This window comes from Nothoprocta perdicaria, unplaced genomic scaffold (genome assembly GCF_003342845.1).
Source record: "Nothoprocta perdicaria isolate Ctin4 unplaced genomic scaffold, notPer1 scaffold_212, whole genome shotgun sequence".
Taxonomy (NCBI): domain Eukaryota; kingdom Metazoa; phylum Chordata; class Aves; order Tinamiformes; family Tinamidae; genus Nothoprocta; species Nothoprocta perdicaria.
The window spans coordinates 671,856-690,331 of NW_020455339.1; the positions used below are offsets into that span (position 1 = coordinate 671,856).

The 18,476-nt window shown below is 41.2% G+C and overlaps 1 protein-coding gene across 1 annotated transcript in view; it reads left to right on the top strand.

Annotated features, from left to right (window-relative positions):
• The window catches only part of LOC112946656 (very large A-kinase anchor protein-like), a 43,645-nt gene that overhangs the window by 1,190 nt on the left and 23,979 nt on the right, over positions 1 to 18,476 (top strand). Inside the window, exons 2-4 of the mRNA XM_026038542.1 lie at positions 3,052 to 3,122; positions 13,242 to 13,288; positions 13,761 to 13,839. Of these exons, the coding sequence (XP_025894327.1) occupies positions 3,052 to 3,122; positions 13,242 to 13,288; positions 13,761 to 13,839 (197 nt within the window). The remainder of the gene's footprint in view (positions 1 to 3,051; positions 3,123 to 13,241; positions 13,289 to 13,760; positions 13,840 to 18,476) is intronic.

Here is an 18,476-nt window from a genome sequence, read left to right on the forward strand (position 1 = left end):
GGAGCGGAGCGGCCGGTCCCGGCCCCGCCGCCTCGCGCTGGGCTCCCGCGGGCCACGTGCTGCTGCTGCGAGCGCGGAGCCCCGGCACGGGTGCGGGCGAGCCCCRGTGCCCCCAAACCCGCGCCCTGTGGCACCCTGGCCCCTAACACCTCTCTGGTGTAAGGAGCTGCAGGATGGAGAGTTTCTGAAACTTCTTGTGTTTTTCTTCCTCTTCCTTTCCCGCCCCGTAGTGGCTAATTTCTCTGTGTGTGTAAAGAAAAACGCAGATAAAGTTTCCATTCCGTTTCTCGGCCCTAGCGTGCATGGCCAAAGAGTTTATTTTGTGTTTACCTCTTGCGGTTCTGTTTCCCCGCACACGTGCAGCGCCTGACCCGCCAGTGCGTCCCCAAGGACCCACCGGCCGTTCATTAGCCTGAAATGTTACTTTTTATTTACTGCAAAGGGCCAGAAAGAGGGTGGCTGATTTGGGAGCATCTTCACAGCGGCGGGGCTGTCACATTTGGCGGCCGTGGTTAAGGCAGAGAGGAAAGAAAAGGCACAGAAGTGGCTTAGGATGTGAGAGGGCAAATAGGAGAGGTTTCCTTGACTCCCTGCCATCTCCCCGGTCCTGTGGTTCGGGATAAGCAAAAAGGCTTAGCGGTGGCGCTGGTAGGAGCGAGGGCAGCTCCAGCGTGGTGGTGTGTGAGCTGAGCTACCCGAGCCTGCGCTGGCCGCCGACCTGTTCCACCTAACCTGAGGTCGCAGCTGAGGAGCTTCATCTCAGCCCCGGTTTCATTCCCTGCAGCCAGGAGCCTTTCCYCTCTTAGGAAGCCGGGATAGCCCACGCAGATATGGAAAGGCTGGGACTGCCCGCCCTTGTTGTTGGAGTCCTTGTGTAGGGAGCTGCCGGGCGGCAGCTCCAACGCYTCTGGAGGGTGGAAGCCAAAGGTCCCCGCGCGCTGAGGAGACGGACGGCGCTGAGGAGGCGCACGGGAGAGCGTGCAGCCCACGGGCTGTGTGAGCGTGGCGGGGAGAAGGCTGGAGCTGCCCTCCCTGCTYCCTCTTGGTGCGTGGAATATATATAGGGCAAGCTGGGAAACGTAGGGTTTGTGGGGTTTTCTTTTTTTTTTCTTTTATTTTTTTGAAGCATCAGAAAAGGTGTGTACGATAGGATGGCTAGTTTCCTATTGAAGGTACCATCGTGATGTATGTTGGAACCTGGTGGMGTTTGCAATACACGGAAAGCAGCACCGGGATCTTATATCTAGTGTTGGCCCCTCCGCTGGGGACAGAGAGCGCAAGATGTTACGTAGGACCAAACGCATCCTTGGTGTTTGAGCCCTGGAAACACACACCACGCTTAGTCTAGCCTGCATAGAATACGAAGGTCTCCTAACCTTTAAAGGCCTATAGAAATGCCCCAAAGTAATTCTCCATCTGCTCCCAAACGGGGAGCCTTCCTGTCCCTCCACAGCTGCCCCCTCGGCTCCAAATGGCTGCAGCTCTCCCTGGTTCCTGTCCCAGGCCTTATGTTCAGACTCAGCTTTAAAAAACAACTGTGGCCTCCCTTTAAAACAGGAGGAAGGGGGTGGGGGGGGCAGGAATTACCCTGTTTGYTCATCAGCGTCCTAGACTCTTCCGAGCACCGCGCTTGGCTAAGAGCTTATGCTAATGGCTTGCACGCTTGCAGCAATTTGTAGCTCTCATGAACATGAGAATTGCTGGAGGCTTTCTTTAAAAACTAATCCATGCAGACTAGATGCAGGTTTTGTGGTGGCGRAAAGTGCGGTGCCTCTGTTGAGGGCTCACTTCGCTTCTACGTAAAACTTAAAAGAAATATGAAGTATCTTTCACCTCGTGCGTGCCTGTGTAAGTGCCTTCTGCAGAATTAGGATTTTGGCTTTGAACGCGGGGTTTGGTGTCTTTCATCTCAGATTTTTAATCAGTATCTTCCATCAAACAGTTCTTATGCTCAGCTTGGTTATTTGATAATCTTCAGTAATACAGATACAGTATTCCAGTGGGAGCCTGTTGTTTATTTATTTATTTAACTGGCTGTTTCTTTAGTCCGTCTACATGAAGATGCGGCTTTTCTGGTGTAAATCAATTCACGGTTTCTGTCAGAAATACATGGGGCTCCTGCCTCTCAGCCGTTGTCCTGGTGTAAATAAACATGAATGACCTAAAAAGAAGATGCCCGGGAGATGGGGGCTTACAGCAGATCATTTCACTTGGCTCCAGTGTTGCCACTAAAATTTCCTATAGACTATATGCATATTATTAATTATTCTGTGTAACATTTAGCAATTTCACGCTTATCTTATCCCTTTGAAGTGCCGTTAGCCAGGCAAGTAAATGGCATCAGAAATGTACCTTTGTTGCCTCTGTCCATGTACTTCTTTTCAACACTGAAGTCTACCAGAGGCATCAAACGGTGAAGAGCAATCTTTTATTTGGATGTAGAGGCTTTTCTTTTCTCTTTTTTTTTTAACTGAGATTTGTGTTCGTTTCATGAGTTCATCCATTAGCTTCTAACTAAGAGCTTCCAGAGATGGAAGAGCTGTGTTTATACTGCCCAAGGAGGGATTAAAGAGTCTTTTTCTTCCTTTGGGACTGCCGGTCATTGTTCCTGTTTATAACGCACATGTATTTGTGTAGCGTTAAAAAAAAAATAAATGTGCATTAGGAGACTGCGTGGAATTGAAAGRGGAGCAATACATTGCAAACTCGTTTCTTCCTACGTTTCTGCCTCCTGGCTGGCTTTGATTCACCCGCTGTTTGCGTCTTAGAAGAAATTCATTGTTTGCTGGAAAAATCTGTCACTGCTTTCTAATGAAGAAACTCTTCAAAAAGCAGGGTATGATTTTTGTTCTTCGTTTGTAAATGTCCATCAGAGATGGTGGTTAGTGAATCCATCAAGGGACCTGCTCCAGTGACTTAGAAGAATTAAAATTGGATTTACCAAAGCAGGACACACTATGAAGAGTAGTTTAGATTTGATACTTTATTTTCCTTTCCTGCTGTTATAACACTTCCTGGATTTTTCTGTCAGATTCTGCCCTTTTATTCCAGGATTGTTCATAGTCATAGCAGTAGCAGAGGCCCCGATTCAGCCGGGTGCCTCCGTGGTGGCCTGTGCTGAGGTAAGTGTAAATGGTGCTGTGATAAGTGTAAGTGGTGCTGTGTATGGTTGTGGGAATACGTGTTTGATTAGGACTAGGCGTTTCCCTCGAGCTCCCTTGTGGAGCTGAGGCCAAAAGGAGCAAGTCCAGCTGCAGGCCCTGCGCTTGGGAGACGTTTCCTAAAGGAAATGCTGTCGGAGTATTAATCGCAATAGTAGCAGTAGTAGGGAAGAAAACAGCCTTTCTTTCTATATTAAATGTTAACATTATTGTTGCCTTTCCAATTATGGATTTAAGTGCTAGAGTTAATACAGAAACATTTCTAAAATATCTGTGAACATTCAGTTTTATATAATGCTTTTACAAAGTAAAACCTTACCGCTCTTCTCATCTGGTCGACAAAAGACTCGCAGACGACACAACCAAATGTAGAGACCTGTTTCTGTGAGGATCGTAGTTCTGCTTACTGGAACTTTCCAAAAGGCTCAGAACCCAACTACTGCTTTTATTTTTTTGAGGATTCTTTTTTTTTGTATTTCATATGAAAAGAGTTCAATTAGTATGTACTGTTAGGCTTGGAGTCAGTTGCACAGCACAGTGTTGGTTAGCCTGTAGGCCTGCCAATGAAAGTATTTTCATTTCTGAAATCAGTTTTATGGATTCTAACTGGCCTTATGGTATTTCTTTGAAGACTATTTTAAGATCAAAAAATGCAAAATGATGGCAAAAACGCTTTGTGGGTTTCCATCTGGTCTTGTGACCTGAAATATATCCCCTTATTGTCTTAATGTAGTATCTGTGATTTGACGTTGTTTGAAATGTAGCCTTAATTTTTTAAAAAAATTTTTTTGAATATTCCAGCATTTCTCAAACCATGAGAATGGCTTCCTGAAGGCACTGTGTCGCTTGAGCAGTTTGCAGATCTCAGAATCTAACCCTGGGTAGATCTGAGCTTTGCCACTGGTGGTGACAGTGATGTGGTGGGTGAGAACGTGCATGGAATATTTTCTTGTGAGCACATGGAGAGCAAATGCAGAAAGAAAAAATCCAGTAGCAACAGTCTTTGCAACGTTTAATTGATGATTTAAAAAAATAGCCATTAAATTTATTTTGGYGGAATGGAAAATCCACGCTTTCAACTTGAAAGAGAGAATCTGATAACACGAAAGTTTCTGTAGGATACTTCTGGGTGTATGTTTTGTGATTAAAAATTGGATAACTGAGAAATACCTTCCTGTATTGAACCTGTGACCTTTTATGTGTCTAACAATGTTTTCTCTGTCAATCAAACCTGCCTAGAAGAGCTCACTGCATTTTCCTGTTGACACCAATTCCCCCGGGTGCTTTTTCCTGGTTGCTGCTGCTTAATGATGTTTTCCAAAATTCTCTTAATCCAGCTTTATTTTTATGAGGAAAGAAATCACTCACTGCTCCTTTAAAGCTTTCCTATAGGTTTTGTTGGTTGGTGTGGGGGCTGGGGGGAGTTGTTGGGTTGAGTTTTCTCAATATTCACTAGTTTCGTGTAGTTTTTAAGTACCCTTGTTGATCCTCACACCTGCAAATACGTGCCATTTGGAAAGCTGCGTATAATGGACTGTCTATTCTGTCCTCTATTTTGATAAATGTAAATAGTTTATAAATCTGTTCCCGATATTCTACCAAGCTTACATGCTAGCAGTCAGCAACATATTTATTTTGCCTAACCTATCAGACCAGTAAATGCGGAGTGGGTTCTAAATTAGTGTTCGTTGCTATGCCTGACAGATGCCAGAAGAAAACCTTTGATGGGATGTTATAATCCCACTGTCCGATATCAAAATAGCCTCTGCTCAGACGCAATTTGTATTTGTTTTCTCTAGCCTTTGCACGTCTGCTCGATTCCCCCACATGTACAACAGCTTAAGCCCTTCAGCAAGGGTGACCATGGGCCATCGTGCCTATTGCACTTAGTGCCAGCCTTTAAATGTAAAGAAGAGTGTTCAGCATAAAGACACATAATTGGATTCTTGCATTTCTAATGTGAGTTTACAAAAAMCAAGTGCTTTCAAATCATTTCATAAAGAAAAGATTTTCTTTTTAGGTTGTGTTTTGCAAAAGATGAAAAAAGTACTTCTTATACTGGCCCATTCACTGTAGCTTACATATAGCATATAGAAAGCAGTGCTGCTGACCTAGCTTTGCCGTGCAAGCAGAGCAAAAACAACATGTAAATAACCATCACAAACAGGTCTGAGAGGAAGAATTGTTCCAGTTAGAACAGTCTAAATTGCTCCGTGCTGTCTATAATCAAACCAGTTTTCAGGTGAGAGTGTTCAAATGAATATAATGTTATTCCAAAGTTTAGATTCTATTCAAAAACTTAATCAGCTGATTGCAACATTTTTCTTGCCTGATGTTCTGGTCTCTTTATTATTCTGACTTAATTTTCTCCTTCCTTACCCTCTCTGCATTCCTTTTCTCCCACTTCCCTCCTTTATTTTAAATGAAATAACAGCGTTGCTTTCCTTTGACTCTCTAATTTCAAGCTCAGTAACTTGTTTTTATAATTGCTGTTTATCTTAATGTCTTTACAGCTCCTCCTATGTGTGTGGCCTAAGTTTAAGCATGGAAGTAGGTGCCAGCAACTTCACATTCAAATTTCTGCTCAAACATTCACTCCCTCTTAAGAGGAGCCCAAATAGCATTGCCAGAGAGTTTTTTTAAAAATGACATCTTTATTTGCTGTATTCAGATTCTTTGGGACATCTGATTTGGTGCTCCATGATGTTCCTGTTAAAATAATTGTAATTTCAATGGGCTAAAATCAGCAAATAGAGGAACATCAAAAAAGTTGGACATGGAAAATAACTTTCTACTTGACATATTTCAAGAGATTTCCCAGGAAATATTATATAATCAGTATAAAATCAATTTATTATAACTTTGCAAGTAATTTGAAAGAAAAAAAAATGTAGGTTGTAACGTTGCAGAAGATATGAGTATATGGTTTGGTAGATGTTGACAACAGCAGACCTTGTTCTCCAAAGTGTTTTAAAAGGGTCGGATAGGAAAGTGACTAGAAAGAACGTAGCCATCCCTTACTATGTATGTGATAATATTGGCGAAATGGACTAAATGGTCCTTGTCGGCTGATCCTGAGCTCCCGAAGGAAAGTGATGGCTGGGAGAGAGAAAGTGATTCTTGGCTGTATAAATAACAGASTACATGTACTCTGTGGGTAAATTTTAGTTACTTGACTAGTGGTTCTAATTGAAGTGTCCATGGTTTATTATGAAAAAGATGCTGACGAACTGGAAAGGTCTCTGAGAGGAGCTGCAAGCAGTTTGATATCCAGAAAGCTTCCCTTCTCGTAATGACACTGTGAGGAGCTCAGTAGCATTTAGGCTGTCTAAGAGAAGGTTTAGAAGTGATGGGATTATAGTTTGAGGCTTGGGTCTGCCTCGGGGTATATAACTACTGAGGGAAATGAGAGCTAAGTGCTTCATGTCAAAGTAGACCTATGACTTGAAAAAGATATTTGAAGTAGAGGACTTTTTAATCTCTCTAGCACAGGTTGGTCATATAGCTGAGAGATTAAGCATAACACATTCAGACTAGTAGGGAAGACTTAATATTTAGCAGTGAACGTAATTAACCTGGAAAAGTCTTATTTACAAATGTGGTAGCTTTTCCGCTGCTTGATATTTTTATTTAATTTATATTTGTATTTTTTTTTTTTTATTGATCAGAACTCTGCATCTTTCAGTGTGGTGTTAGACTTGATGCAGATCATCTTTGGTGAAATGTAATGCTCTAGTTTATGCAGGAAACCAGCCTCAGTGATCATAATGGTCTGTATATACAGAAAAATAGTGCTCAAAAGGTCTGTGTGATCTTTCTAAATACCACTTGGAAGCTGGAACAGAGAAGAAACCAATACTAGCTAGCCTGTGGCACTGTGCAAATGTATAATAAAAGTTTCATAAACTGCTGATCTGAGGATATGGTTTTAGCTTCCCTGTAATGTGCTGAAACTTCTTGAAGATTTTGGTCCTGCACATCTATATTTGATAGGTCTATTACACTTAAAATTTGCCTCTTATTCATATTCTTCAGGGAGACTCTCAACTTTTTTTAAAAATACTTGGATGATTTTGTTAGCAATCTCTCTCTTTCTCTGCATTTGAAATACTCTTTTTGAAGATCACCACTGAATGCATCACTGTGTTGCCATTAACTCAAACTGGAAAAATCAAGTCAAAATCAAATAAGRTGTAATTTTCCAGAGAGAGACATTGCTTAAGAGAAGGATAAAAGGCTGTGATAAAGAACCAGAGTTACATCCAAGAAGCTGACAAGATGGGAAAGGCTAAAATAACATAGACATCAAAGACATGACACTCGGACAAAATTGCCTGAGTGAGGACCACACTGGAAAGTGAATTGGATCATCCATCGCAGAACAAAAACACATCATTTTAAGGAGAACTGTTTTGGAATTATGGGAAGGAGATGTCACAAGTGATGTCATAAAACCTGGAGAGAAGGATATACATATAGGTCATAAGTCACTTAGACCTATGAAGAATATTTTGCCCCCTTGGTACCCTAGAACATCTTCCAGTTTGGGCCTTTTTTCTCTCCTGCCGTTAGGGCTGCCATGTAAAATAGCTGCAGCTTCTGATTTAATTCTGAGAGAAGATGAGTTAAAAATAAATGATGTTAGCCTACCGTGTTATRTTAAATGATGTTAACCTACCATTAGCTGACCATGAGGCAGCAGTGTGCCCTGGTGGCCAAGAAGGCCAACAGGATCCTGGGGTGCATTAAGAAGAGCGTCTCCAGCAGGTCGAGGGAGGTGATCGKCCCCCTATACACAGCCCTGGTGAGGCCACATCTGGAGTACTGTGTCCAGTTCTGGGCTCCCCAGGACAAGAGGGWTGTGGAGCTGCTGGAGAGAGTCCAGCACAGGGCTACCAGGATGATCAGGGGCCTGGAACATCTGCCCTGTGAGCAAAGGCTGAGGGAGCTGGGCCTGTTCAGCCTGGAGAAGAGAAGGCTGAGGGGGGACCTGGTCAGTGTCGATAAATACCTCAAGGGAGGCAGTGAGGAGGAGGGGGCGGCCTCTTTTCAGTGGTGGCCAGTGATAGGACTAGAGGAAACGGCCGCAAGCTGAGGCACCAAAAGTTCCACAGGAACTTGAGGAAACACTTTTTGACAGTGAGGGTGCCAGAGCCCTGGCACAGGCTGCCCAGGGAGGTTGTGGAGTCTCCTTTGGAGATCTTCCAAACCCGCTTGGATGCAGCCCTGTGCCATGTGCTCTTGGTGACCCTGTGTGAGCAGGGGGGTTGGACTMGATGACCTCTGAGGTCCCTTCCAACCTTCGGCATTCTATGATACCCTAAAGACGGTTTGATTGTTTGCGGAGTGATGTGAAAACGGAGATAGTAAATATTGGGAGAGCAGCAGCCTCTCCCGTCATAGGATCTGGACTGCAAGACAAGTAAGTTCTGCCTAGCAGTAAATGACTGCTTCTAGATGGTCAAAGTATTCCCAGGCCAGAGAAGAAGGCAGGGTTGACACCTAGATGTGTAGGTACGATGCTGTTCGAGTCGGACACCGCTTGTGTTCAGCCAGCCCTTCCCTGTTGGGAAATCGCTTGTTAACTTCCCTGTTCCCAAGCGATCGGTGGCGGCTGCATTGYGAGAGGGACGTGCGGCCTGTTCCGCCTGGCACCTGGTCAGCCATGTCGGAAGGCGCCCGCCTGCCTTTGGTGGCGCTTCTGTAGCGCCTGCCGCCTTTTTTTATCTAACGGGACACATTCCCACCATGGTGTGTGTGCTCGGGATGGGGCTGGTTCCTGGAGGATGCCGTGGGCGGGCGAGCGTTCAGCTTGCAGCGTCCTAGGGATCCTTGGGGAGAATGGAGGTGGAGGAAGGAGAACTCTAACATGTCACAGAGCTGCTGTGGGGATGTAGTTGCTCATAATAGTCTTGTTCTGTTTTTAGAGGCAGTTGGAACAGGTGAGCCAGGTGCCTTGATTTGCTCCTCCAAATTGGTTTTCTTAGCTGCAACCCCGCGTGTTTATTAGCTAGCCTGAGTTCGAGTGCTTCTGCTTATGTGTGTCTGCTCTTACAACATGCATCTGTGAGTAACGCTGTGCAGAATGACCGTTTGTTTTTCCCTCACTTTTCCCATACAAATATGCCGATTAAAAAGTTGGGCCAAAAATCTGCTCCTGATTCGGACACCACCTGTTCCAGTATTACAGAAAGGTCAAAACAGATTTTCAGCAGCAGAGCAGCAGAAAGCATAAAGGAAGGTTTATTCCCATGAAGTAAGGCTTATTCAGAAGATAAAGAATGGGATCTGTTATAATTTGAGTATAATCTGGATTATTTAAGGAATAACAGTGATATTAAACTGGGTAAGCRGATAGATAAGAGCAGTGAGGCAATTAAGGAGGGGAAAAAATCCACCCTTTATCTTAGTTGAAGATGAACTTGTTGATGTGTGTGTGAAAAAAAGAGAAGCTTAACCAAACTGGCAGTAGAAAGATGGCAAGTTGGGAAGCCTGGCTTCTGTTCATTCTCACTGTACCTTTCTTACTCCAGGCAAGTTATTTAATTTTTTTTGTTTGTTTGTTTGTATTTGGGGTGTGGAAACAGCAACTTGGTTTTATTTTGCTTTTATCCATGAAATAAAAGTATATTTGCCTAAATATGTCAACAAACAGTTGTAAGAATTTGTGAATGTCTGCATTTTTAGTGAAGAAGTTCATGGAAGCAAGTTGGAGCAGGAGTTGTTGTTAAAGTGTTTGTGTTTTTTCTTTTTTAACTACTTTTAAGAGCTTTTAGAACCAATATTTTTCAAGTTTGAATCTGTGAACTCTMGGTGTGCTACTAGCCTCTGGTTAGTAGTGTCCTATCGCCAGGCATCTAAAATAACACAAGCATTTTGTGAAGCACGGGCTTGGAAATTCCAGTTTTCATGAGATTCATCTTTTACCTTCAACAACTGAATTCCCCTCCAAGTGCTGACCGGCCAGTCACTCAAAGCTGTATGYGCAGTTAAGCACAGGCCTAACTTTGGATGTGCTCAGCTAGGGACAACATGCCTGGTGCCAGGCATGACACAGGGCTCCAGCAGTGCACTGCTCCAGAAGAACTTAGAGCAAGGGAGAATCTCTACAGACAAGTTTAAATAATATGAATGTAGCACAAGTATGACCAAAAAAAAAAAAAAAAAGACGAAAATCCTGGTGAGCCTGTACATACTATAAGTCTTCATTCTCATTTCCTAGCAAAGGCATCAAAATTGAAGGTTTAGTATCATGTGGCTAACTAGTCAGCATTTATAACAGCTTTTAGTAGCACAGATTGTCTGGTAGAAGAAACTAATAAATCTCTAAATTATTATTGGAAGTATAACAGCTATCAATGAATGCTAAAATAGTGTATGTGAGTGCATTAATAAAAAAGCATAAATCTTAGATGCCTTAGTTCCCAAGAATTAATATGAATTGTGAATGCCATAGTTGTCAATAACTGTGTTCATAGCATCTCTAAATGAAGACTCAGCTGGACAGCATTGCACTATGTCACATCCTAAGGTTGTGTGTGGCAGTTACATTAGCTCCCTTGTGATCTTTTTCCCTTTTTCCTTTTTTCTTTTTTTTTTTTCTTTTTTTTTAATATGGGAGCAAAGAGTTGTGTGTGACCTTGTAAACTTCTTCTATTTGGAGCATAAGTGGTTAGATAGTGTTCCCAAACTGGGCATTACTGACCGCTCTGTGATGCATGTGACGATGTGAGGGGRAAGAGGGGAACCCTGAATGTGGGGGTTGCTGACAGAAATGCTAAGCCATGTCCTCAGGAGCCAGCCTGTCCTCCGGTCCCAAGTACAACTGCCACATGCTGGTGTGGTACCACTGATAAGCTGTTCTAGGCTGAAGAAGATAATCTTGACTCCTGTGAGGAAAACAAAACAGTTCTAAACACCGCAAGAAGCCTGTTTTCTGCAAAGTGGTATATTGTGCTGTGAACTTGGCTTGTTCCATGTGAGTCATTTTGCTTCCATGGAGGAAAAAAATCCCTTTTTTCCCTTTAAAACTGAGTCTGACTAAGAGTACAGGTCCACAAAAACTAGCCTTAGTGGTGAAGCAGGCTGTAGTAATTCCTGCTGGCTTTTTATTCTGCCTGTTGACAATAATTCATTGCCCCTTCATTTTTGCTGGTGCAAATCACTGCTCTGCAAACTGGATCACCGTGTTTCACTGACRGAATATTTTCTTTCCCCTCACACTTTTTTTTTCTCCCTGAAGGCTGTGGTTTTACARAGATATCCTGATATCCTGATCTAGGACTAGGAAAACATAGCTGGAGTGGAGGAAGGTGTGGAAATTTCTAATGTTCCTTTTGCTGACAATGTTTGCATGTTATAGAACTGCACCCCAAAACAAAAGTTTAAGRAATGTAGAAACACTAGAAGATAAACCATGAAAGGGAATTGCTTCCGGGCTGGAAAGTAGAGTATCCTTGCTTGTTCATTTTTCTCTTTTTTTATCAATTTAAAGGTGCTTATCTGTGTAAGTACCTTCTTCGAGTTCTGGTGTGTGTGGTGGAATTTTATAGCAAGCTGTGCAAGCCTGGTTTGGAAGAAGACAGTAATATGGACATATATTTTGTTTCGAATACAGAGRAAAAGCAGCCAAGTGATAAAATGTTTAGGAAAAAAATATAACACGRAGGAAAGAATATATGAATATGTTACATATTTTATTGTTATATATCTATATATATAAATATTGTAATTGTATTTATATATATGTGAATATATGTTATATATAAAATATAACATGAAGCAAAAGAGAAAGTGATGCGAAAATGGGGAATTAAAGATCATACATGCAACACTTAACAAAAACAAAGATCTTGAGTTCTCCAGGCCGGATCCATAAGGAGGGACATTCGGAAGCCAAGAGAAAAGTCTTGTGGATATCRACCCTGTATATATGCATATATAAAGGACCAGGAAATACTATGCAGTTGATGAGAGAGTGGTGGTGAGAAGAGAGTCTTTTCTCACAGAGAAGAGACTGTGAAGTCTCTTCCAAAAAGCACCTATCTGCAGCAAAAGGAATTAGTAGGATAGGAAGTTTTAATTGATGTTACATCTTAAAGGCAGCAAAAATGTGTTTCAGAGTACAGTGAGAGARATTACTTGTGGTCATCTCTCAGGAAGTGGTTTTGAGCTTGGAGATCTGTAAAAGAAAGGGAGGACAATCTGTTTTCTGTTGCAATGCATCTAAGAAGATCTAAAAGATCTTAAAACTTCAATTGCAGAAGTGTTTATGATGTTCTCATTTTTGTTTAGAGAATCTTGAATATGAGTAGCTGAAGGGGGAACTAATATTTAGTCAGACTGTTCTTAGTATTTTTTTATGTATATCAATGTGTATTTAACGCAAGTGCCTAATGCACCTTTGATATAAAACCTTGCTTTTCAAAAGATGTGCTGAGACATGCTTATCTCTGCACGTATGTGGCTTTCCTCAGTAGCAGCAGTAGTACCAATCCATGTCTAAACCCTTTCTCCAAATCTGGACAGAATATCACTAAAATAAAAATAGTAATAACGTTTTTTCCAGCTTTCAGATCATCTCTTCCTACAAACAGTGCAGTAAGGGCTAGTGTTTTTATAAATAAAAAAGTAAAAGTTTAAAACTAAATAAAGACTTTTTTAAGGTAATCATATCACTTCATTGGAACATAGCATTTCAGACAACATATATTGGCATGACTTTTTTTCAGCTTGCGGTAAACAATGCAGAAAGTGAGGATTAATAMCCTCTACCATTTTTCTTAATTTGATCCTGCTTTTCAGTTGTATGTAACATAAAGGTTCTGGTTAAACTGTTCTCTGCTCACTGTACTTCAGGATAACTTTTAAGAACTGGGAAAAAAAATGGTTCCCTTTATTCCRAAGTTGGACTCTGGAGGGGGGAAAAAAAAAAGTCCAGGGTAGATTGGTTATAGGGAAAAACCAGACTTAGAACCTAAGAGTTTTAATTAGCAGGTGCTGCTTTGGCAATGACAGTCACGGATGGCTGTTATTGCCTTTCTAAATTTTCTTATGCGTTTGTCTGCAAACTYTCTTTAGATGTGTTCAGTGAAATCAGTGAAGATTTATCAAAACCCTTGGCAGAGGTTTGTGGTGAATCCTTCTGCCCTGAGTTCCCTCCGTTTGGTCCCAACCCTCTATGCAAGGACGAGGGTACCCTCCAGCTGCCGGATGCTGCTGTGGCAATGAATGCTGCCCTGGAAGATGCATCAGCTACGCTCTTGTTTTGCCAGCAGAAAATGATGCATATGTGCAGAAAGCTTGATTTTTGTTTATTTAATTTGGTTGCCAGAGGAGCCATGTTGTGCTATGTGCTATTTCTGATTGTTTGAGTTTGAAAACCTCAGTATGACTTGTAGTATTTTGCTTCCATCTTCTGCTTACAGGGCATGGCTTTTTTGGTTGCAATATATGCAGACTGTGGGCTGTGTTTGGAAATCGTGTTCTTCTGCTGTTTAGTGATGCTTTGTGTTTCATTTGAATGATACCGTGTTCGTTCTCAGGAAGAATTGAGTAATGCAAGTCCTCAGTGTTACAAAATGTATCTTTCTTTTTCAGTTTTGAAAACAAAGGAAGTGAAGCCATAAATTCAAAGAGCAATCAGAAGGAAATCACAACTCTTCCAGCACTACTGACGGTATGATTTTTATTAACTATTTATTTGAACTAAAGCATGTGTCATTTGCTTGTGTCATTTTCTTTTCTGCATTTTTCTAGTGTTGGATTTATTTGTGTGGGTTTTTTTTCTTTTTTTTTTTTTTGGAGCAGCACCTAGCTACTGTATTCTAGATTAAGGCCCACATTATATTAGGTATTATTATGTATGCAGAAGAAAACAAACTGCCCTGCCTCCAGATGAAAGAAGTGGTAGTCTAGTGCTAAGTCAATATGTGAGTGTAAGTCAATATGCAGTCAGCAAGCTGAAGAAAGAACCCGTCTATTTTTATTAAATGATAGTTTCAAGCACGGTCCTAAGGAACCAGCTTGCATACACTTCACCAGCCAGGCCTTGTATGAAGTTCTGCTGGTTGCAAAATACAGCGCCATAAGAGAGATCTTTCTGCTGAAACGAGTATAKGTGTTGACTGTTATTCTTCATCAGTGATTCGTGGTAATCATGCTTGTCTTGTCCTCTAAGCATTTTTCTGCAAAAAGCAGTTGCATTTCCATGTAGCTAAGGCTTCATGTGATGTCCTCACGCAAGAAAACTGTGTTTAGATTTAGTCAAAAATTCTAAGGACTTATATTCAGGACAGGGCCTGGCAGTACAGCCTTTTCAAAAATTTGTGGCATCATGTCCTGCATGGAGCCATTTTGGCAATTCATTCCTCGTGCGCTTTTGCTCAGTTATTTATCTCTCTTCCTGGAAGTTGTAGCTTAATGCAGATAATATTGCCAAGTGCCCCTCATTAAGAACTTGAACTAAGTTCACCGAGCTCGTTTGTGGCTGTGGTAGCAGCCTTCTCAGCAGGCTGAATCTGAGATGCCTTTCCCATGTCACACTTGTTAGTTCTGACTGCCAAGTATATGGAGAAATTTGCCCCCTGTGGCTTACGGGGTCTGTCCAGTCAGCTCTGCAGAACCTGGGAGCATTTTGGTTGGTTTTTGCCAGAGGTGGTGCTTTGCAGTTCCTTTTACACAGACCCAGCTTGATCTGATAGGACTATTAGGTCAGGTGCAATTCTGTTTTGAATAAGAATATTCTGCATCAAGGTGAGAACCAGGGCAGTGACACTGGTTTGGAAGCCCAGTCAAGCCAGCCSCCGCAGTCCTGAACTCCTGCAACATAACCCCAAATTCATCCCGGTCATCAAAACTGACAGGCTAATGATGCTGTTGTTCGAGACACATGCAGAAAGGATCCTGATTAACCAGGTGATATTCTACTGTTATAGAAACAACTCTTCTGCGATTTAAAAAAGATCATATTTTTTACATTAGTGAAAAAAAATCTGAAGCAAAYTAACGTTATGAACAAGTTTTTGACTGAAGAAAGAAAATCACTTAGCATACATGCTGAATGCAGGGGACGTGCAAAGGTGATAGGTCTTCTGGAAGAGCTTAAAAGGAAGCATGAAGAGAGTTTGGCTTCGAGGAAGAAGCGGGATGAATAGGTACATTAAAGGGAGCCTAGCAGTTTGTGACCTAAGATCCTTTTTCTTGCATAAAAATTGAATATCATTTGTTTTTTAATAAAAATGCTCAACTTCAAAAGCTTTCCTAATAAATCTAAATTCATTGCAGTCACATTTACGCAGAACTTGTTGTGCTTTTGTAATATTATACTAAAAATTGGTGCCATTATAAATGCTGTGCAATTTTTGTTCCAAGTATCCGACCTGATCTTTGTCTTGCCATTGCAACTTTTTAAAAATTGCTTGGTCTTTATATTCACCATTCTGAAGCCTTGCAACATTCTTTATATTATTTCTGAAGTAATACCTTGTGTTTGTTTATACTTTATACGAAATGTACGCTTTTTAAACTGCATTTAAATGTATTAAGAGCAATTTGTCTAATTTACCTCCCTCTTAATAAAAGCAACATACTGATAGACTTTAGAAGTTTGGTATACACAGTAATGAATACTGGAAGCACTGATGTTTTTATACCTTTTGTAATGAAATTACAAAGAGAGTCAAAAGTGATTCAGAGAAAGTGGTGTTTTTAATTTTTTCACCAGTCAATGAAAATAAAATTTCACCTCCTCCACCACTCTTTTTAAACCTAAACATTTTCCTACTTTAAGTCATACCRTTGAGTGGCAACTAAAAGTTGATGCTGAAAGATGCACAAAATACAGTAAGTTAAAGATCTATCATGTTTCCATATGGGCTTAAGTGCAATRATTTTGGTATATATAATGGTGGTGCCATCAGGAGGCCTGGTGTGAAATAGTGGGGAAGCTGGATGTCTCTTTCTGGCTTACAAGCAAAGGTCAGACACTTATACTTCACTGCCTGGGCAAGCTGAGCTGAGAAATATCCTGAGCTCCTGTAGCTCTTTGYCTCTGCTGAGGACTTCAGCTATCAGTTCTGTACATTATACCCACTTTTTTTTTTCTTTTTTTTTCCCTCTGGTGAAATATTTAGCCCGTCAAGGGAGGAAAACATATTTTAATATTTGTCTTATGAGAGTTGGTCTCTTATATCGATGCTGACATGACATTTTCAGTCGCCATTTGATCACTCTCACAGAAATTGCAGAATTGTATTTGCCATGTCTATTAATTCACTGTCGGAAAGTACACTGTGACCTGCTCCTGTTTGTTTACAGATCTAGTTTTGTTTCTATTTCTTTGAATTAGAGCAGTAAACATGTTTCTTTCTGAGTAAATGCTCCATTAAATGGCATGATTGAGCACATGGCTCTGGCGATGTAAACAGTTTCTGAACTTCATGTTTAGTGTCCTKTTTTAAGTATCTGCATTACATGATGTCCAGTACATATTAGTATATCATTAACTTCACCTTTAGTACAACAAGGACTTTGTTTTTAAAAAGAGTTTTGCAACAGTGTTTCCTCTAAAAATACATATGTACATCTCTAGCAGCATCTGGTAATGCTGCTAAAACTGTGGTTTACAGCTAAAATGTAGATGTAGCTGACCTATGTGCAACAGATACTAATTGAGCTAACACTACTGCTGGAGAATAACTTCTTAATATAGTATTGTAAAAAACCCACACAAAATGTTATTTGAGGTGCTTGTGCTGCAAATCTGCCTAGGCTCCTGCTTTCGTTACCATACTGTAGCTGTAGCAATGATGACTGATGCTTGGGCTGTCTTAAGCAGTAGTGAATAGTTTAGGCCCCAGCTTGCAATGTCTGATTCTTTGCTCAGCTGACCCTTTTGCAGAGATAATGCAGGCAAATCATTTGCTTGCTGATTATCCCTGGATATCCTTCCTGTAACAGTACGTGGAAGAAAAATACAATTATAACTGATTTGGAAAAAGCTCTTGAGCATCCCAGAGCAAGAACTGTAGTCTGAACTCCGTAATGCACGTGTGGAAGTTTGAAAAAGTAGATACAAAATATATATTCAGATTTAAATATTTCAATAAAATAAAATGTTATGTACCATGATCCATATACTCAAGGCTGTGTGCTGATCACCTAGATTAACCAAATAGGGGTATAGTCTCGACCTGTCAATAAAATATAGGGACATAAACTGCTGTGAAAGTTATCTGGTCGTCTTCTTTGCCCCAAGGTGAGATCATTGTATCTATGTCACAGCTGAAAGAAGTTTGTCTAACTTGTTTTTAAGGACCTCCAGGGGTGGAGATCTGGATGATCTCTGCAGCTTCATCAGACAACTGTTCCACCAGCTTCATAATTCTTATAATTAGCAAGTCTTTTTCATAACAACTTATCTCAAAATTCCTTTCACCAAATTAAACTTTTCCTAATTGTCCTCTGACAAGTACTACTGTGTACCTGAATACGGAGAAGATAATATTCTGTAGCCCTACTTTCTCACATGAATTTCATTTCTAGTTAACATAAAAGATGGCTATATTTAATCATAATATTTAAAGACATAATATTCAAATCTGATGAAAGGGAATACAATTATGTGCAAAGATGGAGCTAAATGATACTTCTTGGCGATGTAACAGTAGGATAAGAGGCAATGGATGCCTCTTGGAACGTGAAAAATTCCAGTTTAGCTATAAGGGTTTTTTTATTCTTGCTTTCTTTTTTTCTATAAGGGAGATTAAATATTGAAACAGAATGCCCAAAGAATCACAGGATGGTTGAGGCTGGAAGGGACCTCTAGAGATCATCTAGTCCAACCCCCTGCTCCAGCAGGGACACCCAGAGCACGGGGCACAGGGCGGCATCCAGGCGGGTTTGGAAGATCTCCAGAGAAGGAGACTCMACAGCCTCCCTGGGCAGCCTGTGCCAGSGCTCTGTCACCCTCACAGGGAAGAAGTTCCTCCTCACCTGGAGATGGAACTGCCTGTGTTGCAGCTTGCACCCATTGCCCCTTGTCCTGTCACTGGCCACCACCGAGAAGATTTTGGGGGATATTCAAAATATGACAGAGCAAGGCCCTGCTCTCATTGAAGATCCTTTGAGAAGGTGGTTAGGAGTGACCTCTCCAGATTCCTCCCAACCTTATTTATTCTGTGATTCAATGTCACATCAGTTTGGGGCCGCTGTGAGAATTCACATGTGCTCTTAAAAATACATAGCTTTCTTTTGAGACTATTTCTAATACTGACTCTATTATTACTAATGTATGTTATGTGAAAAGTTGGAAAT